Here is a 19,617-nt window from a genome sequence, read left to right as displayed (position 1 = left end):
CAAACAAAATTTTGAAAGGCAATATCATTTCCACATACAAATTTTTTTATGATACATATTACAGAGAAAAGACTTAGAGGTCATGTAATAAATCAAAATATGTGTGCCTTACTAAGAAAAATATATAGATATATTTTTATGAAGAAATAAGCCCCCATGACAGAGTTACATGTCATGCAATCTTCTAATAAGAAAGTTATTGTCTCAATGAACTGGTAGATTCTTAATCTTTTGCCAGACAAATTTTGTGATTCTACTTAAATGCATGCACTCAATATCCTTTACAAATAGCCTTTAGAAGTGTTAACCTATGATTATAACATTCATAAATCTCCTCTCTCCCTACCAAGGTTCCAGCAATCTTTCCCCCTGGCTCTTTCTGGAGTTGTCCCTGAGAACCTACACAGGATGTCAGACTAAAAATGGATTTTATCATTTTTCAAAATACCCCATAGTGCTGGGCACTAAGAAACTCAGTGAGACCCACTCTCCAAATAAAATACAAAATAGGGCTGGGGATGTGGCTCAGTGCCCAAGTGCCCCTGAGTTCAATCCTCAGTAACCCCCCCCCCCCAAAAAAAAAAATACCTCATAGCATGGTTATTAGTTACAAAGATTTTTTGATAACTTATATACATGAAAACTTAACTAAAAAGAATAAAAATTTTAAAAAATAATAGATACTGTTTGTATTGGTCAAGATTCTTCAGGGAAACGGAACTGAGAGCTGAGAGAGACAGATGAAAGAAAGAGAGAAAGAGTTTTGTTTTTGTTTTTGGAGTACCAGGGATTGAACTCAGGGACACTCAACCACTGAGCCACAACCACAGCCCTATTTTGTATTTTATTTAGAAACAGGGTCTCACTGAGTTGTTTAGAGCCTCGCTGTTGCTGAGGCTGGCTTTGAACTCGTGATCCTCCTTCCTCTACCTCCTGAGCATCTGGGATTAAAGGTGTGTGCCACCACACCCAGCTAGAGAGAGAGTTTTAAGGAGTTGATTCATGCAATTGTGGTGACTGAGAAGTTTGAACTTCTTACAGCAGGCCAGCAGATTAGAAATTCAGGTATGAGTTGTTGTTCCAAAGTCTGCAGAGAAAGCCAGCAGGCTGGAAACTCAGGCAGAATGTCTATGTCATAGTCTTGAGGCAGAATTTTTTTCTTCTTCAGGAAACAGTCTCTGTGCTTAATGCTAATTACTTGAAAGTGATTGGATGAGGTCCATCCACATTATAGAGTGAACTGTTTGTAAATGTTAATCACATCTAAAATATACCTTCATAGCAACATCTAGACTAGTTTTTGACCAAATGACTATATACCATAGCCAGCCAAGTTGACCATCACAATATTCTTCACTTCATCACAGTATCATAATAGTTTATGAAAACCTAAAAGGATGATGTTATTCCACATGTCCTTCTTTCAGAAGTAATAGTAGGTTGGGCCTAAGACAAATGATTCCTTCCTCTCTATGATGTAACACAGCCATACATCTGACAGGTTTGTGTTCTGTGATTAGAAATCACACACTCACTTATTCTTTATGACACATCTTGCACAAAAGGAAAGAATCTGAGGCACACAACCATGTACTACAAACTTTTAATGCTCATCTGTGGCTGGTTTTCCTCTCCTTCCAAACACATGGAAAAATATACTTCTCTAACCATCATGAAGCTGAGCAGCTCCATTTGGCAAGTCTGGCCAATGACCTATGGGTTGAAGAGATAAGTATCACTTCTAGGATGGAATATTAAATTGCTTTTGCAAGATCCTCAAATTCTTTTGTCCCGTGTTACATTAATCAAGTTTGAAACAACCATGTGTTTAAGATGGTGCAATTACTAGTTGGTGAAGCCTTCCTCACCCTGGACAGCTCAGCTGCCTCATAGAAATAGATTTATGTTAGAATTTTCAGCCCTCAGGCATATGATGGTTTTGAGGGATAAATCTTTGCTGTGTTAAACCAGTAAGATTTTGAATTATTAGTTACTATGTCATAACCTACCACAATCTCAACTAATTGTCCTTACAAACTTGGAGGACAGAAGGAGGCAGGTGGCCATCATTAACCAAATTGTTTCTTTTTTGTCCAAGAAGTAGCTGTCTCCTTTCCTCCCTTTGTCGCTCTTTCTGGTATACTTTCTACTATTATAGATACTCTTGCTCCATTTCACATCCATTCTCAACATTCAAATTGCCATGTTTAATGCAGATTGTTCAAAAAGTCAATATTTTGAGATGTCTCCTGTGCTTCTATCAAATAATAAATGAATACATGCTGGATAGTGAGTACTGATTTTCAATTTTAAAAACCAAGTTTCTTCAAATACTACCCTCTTTCTTATTCATAAGAAATTCAGTGTGTCAATGATGTATTCAAACAACCTCAGCTTGAGGGTTCTTAGCCAGTTGAAATACAACTTCAAATGTTAAAGCTAGGGCTGGGGGTATAGCTCGGAGTGCTTGCCTAGCATATGTGAGGCACTGGATTCCATTCCTAGTACCACAAACACAAAAGAATGTTAAAGCTTAATATTTACTCTATTGTACTAAGGGCTATCCACCAAAATGATTGCATTTCTGGTAGAATAGGAAAAACATCATTAGAGTAAAATATTGCTATGGATGTGCCCATTTCATAAACAAATATGTTGGCAAGAACTACCTAGTAGCAGGCAGCTTTTATGAAAAGCAGCATTGTCATTAATATTTGTTCTATTGAAACTACCCAAGGTTGAGAAGAGGAAATATGGAGGAAAGAGGCCACTGGAATCTGCTGTTTTGATGGGAAAATAGCAGATTTAACAAAGTGTCAAGGATAAATTGTGAGGCTTAAGAATGTTTTTGAAAATACTGTGAGGGCATAGGGATGCAGCTCGATGTTGGAGTACTTGCCTAGCCTGAGCAGGGTTCTGAGTTCCATTCCCAGCACCATAAAAAAAATAAGAAGAAAAAAGAAAGGGGAGGAGGAGAAGAAGAGTTGAGAAAGCTTATTTAAAAACTACAATCACTGAGATTAGAAAGTGGAAATGTGACGTCATCTTCAATTCTAACTAATCCTTTAGTGGAAGACCAGTGGAGAGAACCCTTAAAAGAATCCTTTAGTTCCATACAAGCAAAGAAAACAGTTGGGTGCACTGGCGCACACCTGTAATTCCAGCGACTTGGGAGGCTGAGGTAGGAGGATTGCAAGTTTGAGGCCAGCCTCAGCAACTTAGCAAGACCCTGTCTCAAAATTAAAAAAAAATAAAAACGGGTGGGGATGTGGTTCAGTGGTAAAGTGCCCTTGGATTCAGTCCTTGGTACCAAAGTAAGCATCTCTCCTTTGTTCTTGAAACTATGAAGCAATTTGAATGAGATTCCTTATATTCCTTAGATTGATGAACTGAGTTCTCCTTGGTAATATAAATTTTTGCCAAATTCATTTTGTGTAGTTGAACTAGACTTACTTTATGTTTCTGAAGAACATTTTGCCCTGACTATTCAGTGTCTTATAACTACTGCTTATTCTTGTGGAGATAAGTCTTCTCCCATGTGAGTAATCACACAGAGATGAGGAATTGAGCCAGGCAGAAGAGACAGAAGGCACTGAATTAAATACTGGCTTCCTAATTATTCAGACTACCCTCCTACTTAAAAAAAAAAAAAAAAAAAACAAACTAAAAAAGGCTGAATAAAATATAAAACCACTATCTTAAAAGCATAAAAGTCCTAACAAAAACAGTACAAAATTACAAAGCCAAAATGCAGGGGAAATATTTACCAGAAAGGTGAATGAGATCAAAGAAACTTTTCCTCTGAGGGTTTTTGACAATGCTAAATTATTGAATTTTCACTTTGAACAATTCACAGAACAAGTGGCAGCGGAACAGAAGTCAAAGCCCAGAGCCCTCACAAATAGGAGACTCTCCTCTCAATACACCAGGACCCTCAAAGTGCTACACCCTCAGGAAAAGAATTAGCCAGAATTGGAACAATACTCATGGAATTCGCACCCAAACCTGATTCTCTGGGTTGTTCAGGGAACTTCAAACCTTGAACTAAGTTTTTTTTTTTTTTTAAATATTTATTTATTTATGTATCTCTAGTTTTAGGTGGACACATTATTTTGTTTTTATGTGGTGCTGAGGATCAAACCCAGTGCCTCATACATGCTAGGCAAGCACTCTACCACTGAGCCACAACCCTAAGTTTAAGGTAGGGCCAAATTGTTGGTGCCTTCAAGTGCCTAAAAAGCAAATACATAGCCTCTTTGGAGGAAGATAATATTATCCTTGATCTCGAATTATTCTTCCAAATAATATCTATCTCTCTATGTCCCTATTTCCCTATCTATCTATCTACCTTTGCAGTACTGAGGATTGAACCCAGTGGCACTCTATTACTCAACTACATCCCCAGTCCTTGTTACTTCTTATTTTGAGACAGGATCTTGTTAAGTTGTTGAGGGTATTTGCTTCTAACTTGGAATCCAGTCATCCAAATCATGCAAATTACCAGTGGGTGCCACCACATCCAGTTTACAAATAATTTTTAAATACAGTGAGCAGCCAGGCATGGTGGCTCACACTGATAATCCCAGAGACTCTAGAGGCTGAGGCAGGAGGACTGCAACTTCAAGGTCAGCCTGGGCAATTTAGCATGAAAATTACAAAGGATTGGAGATATATCTCAGCTGTAAAACATACCTGGGTTCAATTCCCAGTACCTCAAAATAAATAAATAAGAAAATTAATCCAAGGAGCAACACACAAAGATGACCATGGACTCAAGGAAACTAGACTCCAAGAGCAAGAAATAGTAACAATAACCAATAACAAAAATAGACCCTTAAATATTTCAGATATTAAAATTAACAGATGCAGAATATAAAATAACTATGAACTAAACCATACATAACAATATAAAAAGTGAGCTTGATGAAATCTACAAATAGGAAACTATAAGAAGTTCCAGAGAAGATTTTTAAAGGAACCAAATAAAACATAGAAAAACAGAAAGAAAGAATAAAAAACCCCTGAAGTTTAAAATTCAATGTCTTAGTAATCACATGGTACTCCTGGAGGGTAAATTGGTGAGCTGATAGTTAGGTGAAAATAAATTATCAGGCTGCACACAGAGACAAAGAAATGAAAAAATACAAAATTAAAAAAATTAAAAGATAACTCTTGCTGATACCTCTTGTTATCAGCGTTGTCTATAAATATAACTGGATATAGTTTGTCTTGTAAAATAATGCCCATTTGGGTCCAAAGAGACCTTTATTTGCATAAACTAAGTGTCTAAAAAATAACAAAAATGTCAGTAGCAAATATAAGCTTTAAAGCCTTCTCAAAACTTAACTAAAAATATGGCTAACATATAAAGGTATTTTCACATTCAAATCCCTTTTCTCCAGGTTAGTCATTTCAATGGTTTTCCACATATATTCCTTGGGGTCAGTTATATTAGCAATGACACAAGTTGGCTTGAGTTTTGTCAAATTATTCTCCAAGTTATCAGTGAAACTTTTAATTTATGTTACTTTTATTTATTTATTTATTTTTGGTACTGGGGATTGAATCAAGGGGTTCTTAACCGCTGAGTCACATCCCCAACCCATTTTAAAGTTTTTTTATTTTGACAGGGTCTTGCTAAGTTGCTTGGGGCCTCACAAATTTGCTGAGTCTGGCTTTGAATTTGTGATCTTCCTGCCTCAGCCTCCTGAGCCTCTGGGATTATAGGCATGCTCCACCGCATGCCTATAATTTTTTTTTTTGGTACTGGGGATTGAACTCAGGGGCACTTGGCCACTGAGTCATATCCCAGCCCTATTTTGTATTTTATTTAGAGAAAGGGTCTCAGTGAGCTGCTTAGCACCTCGCTTTTGCTGAGGCTGGCTTTGAACTGGAAATCCTCCTGCATCAGCCTCCCCAGCCACTGGGATTACAGACATGTGCCACCATACCTGGCCCAACGAAATGTTTTAATCTCAATATTTCATTTAATTTTTTTTTTCCTTTTAGCATATTCTCTACCATCTTCAACTATCATCTAATTTTATAGGAGCAAAAGAGAAGGTGAAGCCATTACCAATGATGAAGACGCGATTGGTTTATGTCTAGGCTAGCAATAATAACTCCATAATCCATTTTTTAATTTAAACCGATTTCTCAGAAGTGAAATCTATAGAGAGTTCATTAAAACTTTGTATATTTATTTTGTACAATTTTTTGTGATAGAATTTTTCCAGAATGATAGAGAAAAAAAGAAATGCTTGTCTGGATGAGTTGCTTTTAACAGAGTAAATCCAGGAAATCTAGCTAGTGAGTTATTTTCATCCTCTGACGATTTGTTGAGAGCAGCTGAAGAGAAATGAGCAGAGTGTATTTGCAGAGTGTATTTGTATATTTTACTTTAGCAGAGTGATACAGCTCCAACCACTGGTCTTATCAGTAGACATCAACTGTCTGGTGGCTGGGAATGTCATGAAGGAAAGGGGAAGCTATGTGATAATGGTAGTGGTAAGCCTCTTGATAACATGTTGTTTACAGTTTCTTTTTATTTACTATCTTGTGCTTTTGAAACGTGCTAGTTTACACTGTCTCAGAGTAAACAGAACCATGACCTATATATTTTACAGTATCCCCCCAAAGTCCTTTTATATGGTTAACCTGATCTCATTAGACAGAAATATATTCCCATTAATCCCTGATGTCCTCACTGTATCTTAAAACAAACACTACTGAACACCATCAACATGCCAGGATCAGTTGATAATACCCAATATCTCAAGGTCTCAAAGAGGAAATTTCCTGGCACCAGGCCAACCAGAGAGCTATTTGGGGGTGGGAGAAAGAGGCTACACAGATGACTGGCCCTTCTGACAGAGTATCTTGAAGCTCCTGTTTTCTTCAATATATCCGCTAATCCTAATGCTTCACTCAACTGGAGATTTACAGAATTCCACAAGAATGAGGAAAGTCAGTATGAGGACAATCATTTCTAGGAGTTTAAAGAGTAAAGAGAATCTAATCTTTGCCTTTAAAATTTTATAGAAACTTTCTAGGGGTCAAAATTGCTAGAGGAGCTTTTAGAACTCTAGGCCTGAAGAAACCGAGGCTATTTTTAATGGTCTCTCACCATCTTGTCTGTAACTCATGTTTCACTTTCATAGTCCCCTGAAGAAGATATAGCCTACCCTCTGTATTTGAGGTCGGCTTTGAACTCACGATCCTTCTGCCTCAATTTCCCCAGCCGCTGGGATTACAGGCTAGTGCGACTGCGTCCAGCTATTTCTAGTATTTTTAAGGAAACTTCATGCTATTTTCCATAATGACTGTACTAATTTACAGTCCTACCAATAATGTACAAGATTTTCCTTTCTTCCACATCCTCTTCAATGTTTATCTTTTGTCTTTATGATAATAGCCATATTAATAAATGTGAGGTGACATTTCATGTTTTGATTCGCATTTCCCTGATGTTTTTTAGTCAGCTTTTTTGCTGCTGTGACTAAAAGTACCCAACCAGAAATAACTAGAAGAGAAAAAGTTAAATGAGGGCTCACAGTTTCAGGTGTCTCAATCCACAGATAGCAGGCTCCATTTCTTTGGGATCAAGGAGAGGCAGAAAGTCATGGCGGAAGAGTGTGGCAGAGGGAAATAGCACACATGATGACCAGAAAGCAGAGACAAAGGCTCCACTTGCCAGATAAAAATATATACCCCAAAGCCATGCCCCAAATTCCCACCTCCTCCAGCCACACACCACTTGCCTCCAGTTACCACTCAGTTAATCCCATCAGGATTACTGATTAGGCTAAGGCTATAACCCCATCATTTCTCCTCTCAACCTCCTTGCACTGGCTCACACATGAACTTTTGGGGAATACCTCACATCCAAACCATAACACCTGATGATTAGCAATGTTGAACACCATTTCATGTACTTGTTGGCCATTTGTAAGTCTTCTGACAAATATCTATTCAAGTCCTTTGCCTATGTTTAAATGAGGTCATTTGTTTTTCTGGTATTCAATTGTATGAGTTCCTTGTTGTTCTGAGGAAATCTGGCGTAAAATAGCCAACTACAAGGTGCTGTGAGGTCAAAGTAAGAGGCAGACAGATCCAGGATTGCATAGAGTGCAGTTTATTGGGATCTTACTAACAGAAGTATGGTCGAAGGGCAGTAGCAACACCAGTAGCTCCTTGGAATTTGGGTCAGAAGGATGGGCTTATATAGTGGTCACAACAAAACCTATGAAACACGTTAAGAAAGAAAAAAAATGAAACATCTCATTCAAAAACTATACTTTAACCACAGTTTATACCTACATAGAGGAAGGAAAAATACATTTGGTTTCTTGTAACTCTAACCAAAGGTGGCAGATGTCAATTCCACGTGAACATTGAAAAAAGACAAAAGGATAATCTGTGTTAGAGAATGAGTTTGTATTCCATCATTGCTGTTTCATTGTAACATACATATTACTAGTGAGATAATTTCTCCGAAATTTACACTCAGTATCCTGAAGTGATTCCCCCCCCCCCCCCCCCCCCCCGTTCATATTTAGAGCACTCTTTCCCATCTGACCTTCTCTGTTGGCTCCATCTTATCCTGAGGGCAACACCTCCCAACAAAACACCAATAGCTTGCTTTCAAATCCAGTCCTTCTTATTCCCTTAGTTTTAGGTGTTTTTAATTTTGGAAAAATTTTAGATTTATAGAAAAATCTCAAAGGCAATACAGAGAATTCTCATATAACCTCACCTGCATTTGTCACCAAATTCAACACCTTATATGACCTGATCCATTTGTCAAAATCAAGAAAACAACATTGATACATTACTCTTACTTAAACTGCAGGCCTAGTTTTCACCAGTTTTTTTCATTAGCATCTTTTTCCTGTTCTAGGATCTAATCTAGGATACCGTATTACACATAGCTGGCCTTCCTTTTAATCAGCAACAGACAACCAGACGTTTGAGGGAAACCTCTCTCTTGTTTAGGTTGATATGGAAGATCTGTTCTTGTTTTTTTAGAAAACCACAAAAAGCATTAAATCTGGAAAGTCTGCCTAATAAGTATGTTTTCTGGTTTCAGAGGACATCACTGGTCTATTGGTTCTTCCTCTCCATTCTTGAGATCCTGCCTCAGCAACTTTCTCCAACATTTAATGTGGCTTCTTCCATCACAGAATGTTTTCCTTAAAACCTGCTATTTTCACATCCATACCTAGAGGAAATTAGAAACAGCGAGTAAACCCCAACAATTATTTAATGTCTCCAATGATGCTTTACCTCCACAGTCTCTTCTTTAAAGAAAACACAGCCCTCTTTGAATCTTCTCATTGGTACTTCTCTTTTCTCGCTATACTCTACTCATTCTATCTCCTACTCAAATTGTTTCATCTTCTCATTGGTACCTCTCTTTTCTCCCTATACTCTACTCATTCTGCTTACTTGCCCACCATAAGGATCCATCTTACAAAAGGAAGAGATTGCTGGGGACATAGCTCAGTTGAACACTTGCCTTGTTTGCACAAGGCCCTGGATTCAATCTCCAGCACCACCACCAAAAAGAGAGAGAGAGAGAGAGGAGGGAGGGAGGGAGGGAGGGAGGGGAGAGATTTCTGTCTCCTAGAGCAGTGGTGGGGGAGTAGCAATATTGAAGGAACAGGATGCCATGTGGAAGTAGATCTGAATGAAAGATGATATTATGATGTTCCTCTGTGTGCTATGATGTATTAGAATTATCCCAGAATTTTTCCAAATCATATCATCCAGGACAGTTCTAGAGCAGAGCAAAAAGTCAAGATTAAATATAGGGACACAATGAAATTTAGCTTTGGCCTCAAAATTTAGCCAAAATCTGTTTTCAGTTTTGCTCATATACTTTAGAGGACCAAATGTCTACCTCATTATCACTTCTGCCATCTCAGAACCTGTGCAAGATGTTATCATGTATGTCACCATCATATATAATCAGTACCAAGATGTCAGTAATACAAAGAATATCATTTAGATTTATTTTAATATCTGAATATTTTCTAATATAGGAATCGCATTCTAGATGTTAATTAGGGTAAAAAATTACCTCGCATGCTTTATATGTTGATATCTTTCAGTCATTCTAAGTATAAACACATTTTTATGGCAGGAGCAAAAAAGCTATAATAATGATTGTGTAAGCTTTTTATTTTAGGTATAAACATAATTTTGGAACATACAAAAAGTTAATTGGGGAATAGAAGAACAGCCAATACAGATGTTAAGATAATATGCAATGGCCAAATAAATTTAAGTTCATCATAATCTATTTTTGTGTGTGTACTAGGTATTGAACCCAGGGGTACTCTACCATTGAGCTGTGTCCCAGCCCTTTTTGTTTTAATTTTGAGGGTCTCACTAAATTGCCAAGGCTGACCTCAAACTTGTGATCTTCCTGTCTCAACCTACTCAGTAACTGGGATTGCAGGCATTCACCACCATGCCCAGCTCTCATAATCTTTCTGAGCCAATAATTTTTAAATTTAACAAAAGTCCAATATTAAAATTATATATATATATATATTTCTAATTTTGTAGAATTTTGTATTAGCCTTCACAAAAAATAAACAAAATAAACTTTAGGGACTGTATTTAATTTTTAATTAAAATTAACTTTTAATTTTAATTAAGTTTTAATTTTTAATTATTTAATTTATAATAAGGCCATGACTGTCTCAAAAGAGTCTGGTGGCAAAAGATTGTAATTCCAGCTACTTGGGAAGCTGAGGCAGGAGGACTGTAAATTGGAGGCTAGTGGGGGCAACTTAGTGAGTCCCTGTCTCAAAGTAAAAAATAAAAAGGGCTGGGAATGTGGCTCGGTGGAGAGTATCCCTGGGTTCAATTCCCAGGAGAGGAGAGGAGGGAAGGGGTAAGGAGAAGAAGGGGAGATTAGGGATGAGAGGAAAGGAAAGACAGGACAGGAGAAGGGAGGGCTAGAGTGGGGAGGAAAGGAGGGAGAAACTCTTACTTGAAAATCCTTAATTGCTTTGAAGATCAAATAAAAGCTAAATATCAACTTTTCTACCTCAGAATTCCATAAGGAGGAAAATCTCCAAAATCACACACAATAGCCATGATAAATCATGTTCCTCCACTTCTCCTAATAAGAAATGTAATGACTATAAGTCATATGGGGTAATCATATGGGGTATTAGACACATTAGAGACAAGTGAGGTAGCCCAAGTTTGATTGTCATTAAGGAAACTTCAAAACAATAGACTTTACAGGAATTCTGTTAAAATAGTTATTGTTTTGAGCCTATTGTGTGTAAAAATATAAACAAAACTAGTTGAAAATGTTATACACTACCAACCATTTTAAGTAGTGGAAATTGAAGGACTCTTGAGATTTACTCAAGCTATGAATCCCAGCTACAAAGTTACAAAGTCCCTTCTGTAAATTATTGGAAAACATTTTATTTTATATATAAAACTGATTTATATTGCACAGGACTCTAAACAATTAGTGATATTATTGTGTACTGTATACTTTGACATGCAGAAACAACCATCTATATATATATATATATATATATATATATATATATATATATATATATATATATTTTTTTTTTTTTAATTAGACAGCACATCTGGTTATGGTGGCACACACCTATAATCTCAGCAATTTGGGAGGCTGAGGCATGAGGATTACAAGGTCAAAGCCAGCCTCAGCAACTTAGCAAGGCCCTAAGCAATTTAGCATGACCCTGTCTCGAAATAAAATATAAAAAGGGCTGGGGATGTGGCTCAATGGTTGAGCACCTGTGGGTTTAATACTTAGTACCAAAAAAACAAAAAGACATGAAAAAAAAATCAGATAGCAGAATGGATTAATGCCCTTGTTTTATTTGCTTACAGCATCATTTAGCTATTGCTATGTTAAAAACCAACCCAAGGGCTGGGGATGTGGCTCAAGCGGTAGCGCACTCGCCTGGCATGCGTGCGGCCCGGGTTTGATCCTCAGCACCACATACAAACAAAGATGTTATGTCTGCCAAAAACTAAATAAATAAATATTAAAAATAAGAAAAAAAAAACCAACCCAAATCTTCATGGTTTAGGGGAGCAATTATTTCTTTGGCTCACAGTTCTGCAAGTTGGCAATTTATTGTGGACTCAGCTGGGATCCTCCATGTGTCTATGGACAATTGTGAGTCAGTGTCTATGGTCCACCATGGGTCAGCTAGGAAAATATATTTCTGGGGGTTCAATTTTTTTTGGTACCAGGGATTGAACCCAGGGCACTTAACCACTGAACCACATCCTCAGCCCCTTTAAAATATTTTATAAAGATAGAGTCTCTCTGTGTTGCTTAGGGCCTCACTAAATTGCTGAAACTGGACTCAGCTTTCTGAGCCTCTGGGATTACAGGTGTGTGCCACTGCACCTGAAGGGGGTTCAGTTTATATATACATGCAATTAATGGTAAGATGCAGGTGGAAATGCATACATGATTTTCATATCTTAAGAGCCTATTACAGGGGCTGGAGTTGTGGCTCAGTGGTAGAGCACTTACCTACCACCTGTGAGGCAATGGATTTGATCCTCAGTACCACATAAAAATAAATAAAATAAAAATCAAGGTATTGTGTCCATCTACAACTAAAAATATATTTTTTTTAAAAAAGAGTATATTATAGGGGCTGGGGTTATAACTTAGTAGTAGAGCACTTGCCTAGAACATATGAAGCCCTAGGTTTGATCCTTGGCACAGCATAAAAATAAATAAATAAAATACAGGTATTGTGTCCATCTACAACTTGAAAACAAAGTACATCATAGCTGAGCACACTCTCCTAAGCTTGTAATCTCAGCTACTCAGGAGGCTGAGGCAGGAGGATCACCAGTTCAAGGTCAGCCTCAGCAACTTAGCAAGGCCTTAAGCAACTTGGTAATATCCTGTCTCAAAAAATAAACAAAAAGACATGGGGATATGGTTCAGTGGTTAAGTGCACCCTGAGTTCAATCCCCAGTACCAAAAAGAAAAAGAAAAGTAAGTAAAAAATAATAAGAAAAAATAAAAAGGACTGGAAAAGTAATTAGTTAGTGGTAGAGCACTTGCCTTGCATGCTTGAGACCCAGAGGGAGAGAAAGAGAGAGAGAGAGAGAGAGAGAGAGAGAGAGAGAGAGAGAGAAGAGAAGAGAAGAGAAGAGGAGAGGAGAGGAGAGGAGAGGAGAGGAGAGGAGAGGAGAGAAAGAGAGAGAGAGAGAAAGAGAGAGAGAGAGAAAGAGAGAGAGAGAGAAAGAGAGAGAGAAAGAAAGAAAGAAAGAGGGAGGGAGAAAGGGAGGGAGGGAGGGAGGAAGGAAGGAAGGAAGGAAGGAAGGAAGGAAGGAAGGAACATGGCAGAATGGGGCAACTATAGTCCCATCTTTCTGACAGAGGAATGAATATGGGAGCCCTAGAAATGAAAAGAAGTAATAGGGAGATGCAGACAAGGAAGGGTTCAGGAAAATGATCCCATAAAGTTGCTTTTTGAGCTCCTTAGAGAACTGTACATTAAAATTTGGTCAAACTTGAGCGACCTCGGCCCACTATGTGGTAGGAGGAGAGCAACCATGCTGTGGCCTCATCTACCAATGCGTGGGATGCCTCTGCTGGCTAGCTTCCATCTAGTGAGAACAGCCAGGACCTACAAGACCATCATTCATGTTCCTGCAGTCAAGGTATTGGTAACCTGCAGGGACAGTGCAAGATTATAAGGTAGAAACTGAAATACCTCAAATCCACACTGCTAGAGAGGAAGACACACAGACAACATGAAGATACAAGGGAAGAAAGTGCCCAAAACAAACCAAGCTGATACAATAATAGAATCCATTGACAGCTCAGTAGATAAAATGTCAGAGGAGTTCAGAATGTACATAATTAAAATGTGCAAACCAAAGAATGATTTAAGAGAGCAAATACAGGCAACAATTGACCGTTTCAACAAAGAAAAGGGAATACAGGTAGCAAAAGATTACTTTAAGAAAGAGATAGAGGGGCTGGGATTATGGCTCAGCAGTAGAGCGCTCGCCTAGCACGGGCAGGACCTGGGTTCGATTCTCAGCACCACATAAAAATAAAGGCATTGTGTTGTGTCCATCTACAAAAAATATTCATTCTCATTCTCTCTCTCTCTCTCTCTCTCTCTCTCTCTCTCTCTCTCAAAAAAAAAGAGATAGAGACTCTGAAGAGAAAACAACACAAATACTTGAAATGAAGGAAACAATAAACCAAATAAAAAATTCAATAGAAAGCATCAACAACAGACTAGATTACGTGGAAGACAGAACCTCAGGCAATGAAAACAAAATATATAATCTTGGAAATAAAGTTGACCACACAATAAAGATGGTGAGAAACCATGATCAGAACCTTCAAGAATTATGGGACAACATGAAAAGACCAAATCTAAGAATTATTGGGATAGAGGAAGGCACAGAGATACGAATGCACAATCTCTTTAATGAAATAATATCAGAAAATTTCCCAAACATGAAGAATGAATTGGAAAATCAAATACAAGAGGCTTACAGGACACCAAATGTACAAAATTACAACAGATCTACATCAAGTCACATTATAATGAAAATGCCTAGCATACAGAATAAGGATAGAATTTTAAAGGCCACAAGAGAAAAGTTTCAGATTACATTTAGGGGAAAACCAATTTGAATCGCAGCAGATTTCTCAACCCAGAACACAAACCTAGGAGATCCTGGAACAACATATACCAAGCTCTGAAAGAAAATGGTGCCAACCAAGAATCTAATATCCAGCAAAATTAAGCTTCAGCTTTGATGACAAAATAAAAAACCTTCCATGATAAACAAAAATTAAAAAGAATTTACAATGAAAAAGCCCGCACTATAGAATATTTTATGAGGAGGAAATGAAAACAGCAATGAAAATCAGCAATGGGAGGGACTACACTTAAAGAAAATCCAATCAAAGGAGAAACCAAATCAAGTTAAAAACCAAAAATAGACCGCGCCCGTTCCCACATCCCAGCCGGGGCCAGGCGCCGCTCTCACCCTCCGCCTTCCCTTCCCTCGCCACCCCTTCCCCCTTCACCATGAGCAACCTGAAGCCGGACGACTAGCACAGCACCGGCACCGGCACGGGCTCCGGCACAACCCAGGAGGAGGAGGTTCGGACATTGTTTGTCAGTGGCCTCCCCGTGGATATTAAACCCAGAGAACTCTACCTGCTCTTCCGGCCGTTCAAGGGATATGAAGGGTCCCTGATCAAGCTCACCTCGAGACAGCCTGTTGGTTTTGTCATCTTTGACAGCCGGGCAGGAGCAGAAGCCGCCAAGAATGCATTGAACGGTATTCGCTTTGATCCTGAGAACCCGCAAACCCTGAGGCTAGAGTTTGCCAAAGCCAACACCAAGATGGCCAAGAGCAAGTTAATGGCAACACCAAATCCCACCAGTGTTCACCCTGCCCTAGGAGCACATTTCATCGCCCGGGATCCCTATGACCTGATGGGGGCTGCTCTGATCCCTGCGTCCCCAGAGGCCTGGGCCCCTTATCCTCTGTACACCACAGAGCTGACCCCAGCCATCTCACATGCTGTGTTCACCTACCCAGCTGCCACTGCTGCTGCTGCTGCTGCTGCCCTCCATGCTCAGGTGCGCTGGTATCCCTCCTCTGACGGCACCCAGCAAGGATGGAAGTATCGCCAGTTCTGTTGATTCTTCAGTCTGGTCGCCAGGAAGTTGGTTCTGGGACTATGTGGTGGGGCCAGAATAGGGCCCTGAGCTTCCACCGCCCCCTGCGTGCGGCCTGTGCAGAGCTGCTGCTTCTCCGGAGACTGTGAATCTTAAGCCTGACTCAGTGAACTGCTTCCTGTTCCTTTCCCTCTTCCTCAGGCTTGTTCTACCCCAAACCCTTCTCCAAGGCCTCCCTGGAGGATTTGAGGGCCTTCTTGCTGGGACACCCAGACCCAGCTAGGAGGCCTCACTGTGACCCAGCAAGACCTGACCTGACCTCCCACTCAAACATGCTTCTTAAGCTCCCCCTCAAGAAAATGAGGCATTTAATTTTGCATGTTTTCTGGCATGAATTAAGACACTTAAACTTGTGTATATGTGAGTGTACAGTTTGTTCTCACACTGTCTCCATAGCAACAGGTCCTAGCTTATGGTGCCTGGTCCCTCTCTCCACACCCTGCCCCTACACCCACTGTGCTTCAGAGAGGCCTGAGCCCTGTGGCCACTTCTCCCCCGAGGACCCATGCACCACACACACTTCCAGGCTCAGCAACCACCACATGACATTTGCCTTGTCATTTCGAATCAGTCCTCTGCTTCCTTCTCAGATGGGCCAATAATTATAAGAAAGTCCTCTCCTCTGCCCATCTTGCTGACCTCTCCACAGGGCGCCCTGCCCCCACCACTGCTCCTTGTTCTTTCCAAACCTTAAAGTCAACCAAAACGTGAAAAGTATTTTTGTACCCTGTGTAACAAAATATTTATGCATCATAAAGGATTTTCATGTGTGTACCATTAATTATTAAAGAGACCTTGTTCGCCTTGTCAGATAAGTTTAATGTTTAGTTTGAGGCACGAAGAAGAAACGGGTTTCCATTCTTCAGCAGTGAGCCTTTGTGTCAGGCGTTGGTTTAAGAAAAATAAAGAAAAAAATGTGCAATTTTATTTTGTTTTGTGAGCATATCAGTGCTTTACCTTTAGTCACAGCTGTGACTGTCTTGCCATTTCAGATGTGGGAGACTAGGTGGCTGTTGTAATTGTTGATCCTGTGAGAATGTGAAACTGGATAATATATGAAATGTAAAATTAAAAAATCCAAAGTGAAAAAAAAAAAAAAACAAAAATAAACCAAAATGACCAGGAATACAAACCAGGTCTCAATAATAACCCTGAATGTTAATGGCCTAAACTCATCACTTAGAAGATGTAGACTGGCATATTGGATTAAAAAAAGAGAGATCCAACAATATGCTGCCTTCAAGAGACTCATCTCACAGGAAAAGACACCCATAGACTTAAGGTGAAAGGATGGGAAAAAAACACATCACTAACATGGGCCACATAAACAAGCAGGGGTTTCCATCCTAATATCAGATAAAACGGACTTCAAACAAAAGTTAGTCAGAAGAGATAAAGAAGGACATTTCATACTGCTTAAGAGAATCATACATCAACAAGATATAACAATCATAAATACCTATGCCCAAACAATGGAGCATCTCCATAAATCTAACAAATCCTTCTCAATTTCAAGAAGCAAATAGATCACAACACAATAATACTGGGTGACTTTAACACACATCTGTCAACACTGGATATATCTTTCAAACAAAAACTGAACAAAGAAACTATAGAACTCAATAATACAACCAATGATTTAGACTTAACACACATATATAGAGTATTCATCCATCAACAAGTGAATACACTTTCTTTTCAGCAGCACATGGATCCTTCTCTAAAACAGATGATATATTATGCCACAAAGCAACTCTTAGTTGTTACCTTATATTCTATTAGATCATAATGGAATAAAACTAGAAATCAATGATAAAATAAAAAACAGAAGCCACTCCAACACCTGGAGACTAAATAATATAATATTAAATGAGCAATGAATAGCAGAAGACATCAGGAAGGAGATAAAAAGAATTCTTAGAGTTAAATGAGAACACTGATACAACATATCAAAATCTCTGGGACACTATGAGGCAGTGCTAAGAGGAAAGTTCATTGCATTGAGCTCATTCATTAAAAGAATAAAAGTTAACAAATGACCTAACATTACATCTCAAAGCCCTAGAAAAAGAAGTACAAATCAACACTAAAAGTAGTAGAAAATAGGAAATAATTAAAATCAGAGCTAAAATCAATGAAATTCAAACAAAAAAAATTCAAAAATTGACAAAATATAAAGTTGGTTCTTTGAAAAAAAATAAATAAAATTGATAAATCCTTAGCAATGCTAATGAAGAGAAGGAGAGAAAACTCAAATTACTAAAGTTCATGATGAAAAAGGAAATATCACGATGGATACTATTGAAATACAGAAGATAGTTAGAAACTATTTTGAAAATTTATACTCCAATAAAATAGAAAATATTGATGACACTGACAAATTTCTAGAAACATATGCTCTACCCAAACTGATTCAGTAGGAAATACACAATTTAAACAGATCAATTTCAAGCAAGGGCAAAGAACACATCATCAAAAGCCTAACAATCAAGAAAAGCCCAGGACCAGACAGATTCTCAGTCAAGTTATACAAGACCTTCAAAGAAGAACTAATAGCAATATTCCTCAAATTATTCCATGAAATAGAAAAGGAGAGAACCCTCAAAACTCATTTTATAACACTAGCATCACCCTGATACCAAAACCAGACAAAGACACATCAAGGAACAAAACCTCAGACCAATATCCCTGATGAATCCATTGAAATAGAAATTAGGAAAACTACCCCATCCAAAATAGCCTCAAAAATATAAAATACTTGGGAATCAATCTAAAAAAGAGGTGAAAGACCTTTACAATGAAAACTACAGGACACTAGAGAAGGAAATTGAAGAAGACATTAGAAGATGGAAAGCTCTCCCATGCTCTTGGACAGGCAGAACTAATATTGTCAAAATGGCCATACTACCAAAACTGTTATACAAATTTAATGCACTTATTATTAAAATCCAAATAAAATTATTCATAATATTAGAAAAAGCAATCATGAAATTCCATTTGGAAAAATTAGAGACCCAGAATAGCCAAAGCAATCCTTAGCAAGAAAAGTGAAGCAGGAGGCATCACAATACCAGACATTAAACTATACTACAGAGCAATAGTAACAAAATGGCATGGTATTGGCACCAAAATAGACATATAGACCAATGGTACAGAATAGAAGACACAGAGACCAACCCACATAAATATAGTTATCTCATACTAGATAAAGGTGCCAAAAACATACATTGGAGAAGAGATGGCCTCTTCAACAAATGGTGCTGGGAAAACTGGAAATCCATATATAGCAAAATGAAATTAAAACTCTATCTCTAATTATGCACAAAATTCAACTCAGAGTAGATCAAGGACCTATAAATTAAACCAGAGACTCTGCACCTAATAGAAAAAAAAGTGGACCCAAATCTTCATCATATCAAATTAGGCCCCAACTTCCTTAACAAGACTCTTATAGCACAAGAATTAGAATCAAGAATCAATAAATGGGATGGATTCAAACTAAAAAATCTTCTTCTCAGAAAAGAAACAATCATTGAGGTGAAGAGAGAGCCCACAATATGGAAGCAAATTTTTACCACATGCACATCAGATAGAGCACTAATCTCTAGGATATATAAAGAACTTAATACCAAAAAAAAAAAAAAAAGATCCAATCAATAAATGGGCTAAGGAACTGAACAGACACTCCTCAGAAGAAGATATATAGGCAATCAACAAATATATAAAAAAGTGTTCAACATCTTTAGTAATTAGAGAAATGCAAATCAAAACTATTCTAAGATTTCATCTCACTCAGTCAAAATGGCAGTTATCAAGAATACAAGCAATAATAAGTGTTGAAGAGGACATGGGGGGAAAAAAA

General features: G+C 38.2%; 1 protein-coding gene and 1 pseudogene across 4 annotated transcripts in view; one reads left to right on the top strand and one right to left on the bottom strand.

Moving 5' to 3' along the window:
- Positions 1-19,617, bottom strand: part of Stag2 (STAG2 cohesin complex component) — a 185,433-nt gene that overhangs the window by 18,122 nt on the left and 147,694 nt on the right. The window contains exon 34 of one of the 4 annotated variants that reach the window (XM_071606272.1): positions 8,114-8,242. The exons of the other annotated variants lie outside the window; for them this stretch is intronic. Coding sequence (XP_071462373.1) covers positions 8,231-8,242 — 12 coding nt within the window. The 3' untranslated portion in view covers positions 8,114-8,230. Of the gene's footprint in view, positions 1-8,113; positions 8,243-19,617 lie in introns of those variants that run through there. 4 annotated transcript variants of the gene reach the window in all.
- Positions 15,096-16,108, top strand: LOC114089356 (RNA-binding protein with multiple splicing 2 pseudogene; annotated as a pseudogene).

The sequence above is a fragment of the Marmota flaviventris genome, chromosome X (assembly GCF_047511675.1).
Source record: "Marmota flaviventris isolate mMarFla1 chromosome X, mMarFla1.hap1, whole genome shotgun sequence".
NCBI classification, from domain to species: domain Eukaryota; kingdom Metazoa; phylum Chordata; class Mammalia; order Rodentia; family Sciuridae; genus Marmota; species Marmota flaviventris.
Note: the sequence above shows the minus strand (reverse complement) of the source record. Positions and strands in the feature narration are given on the sequence as shown.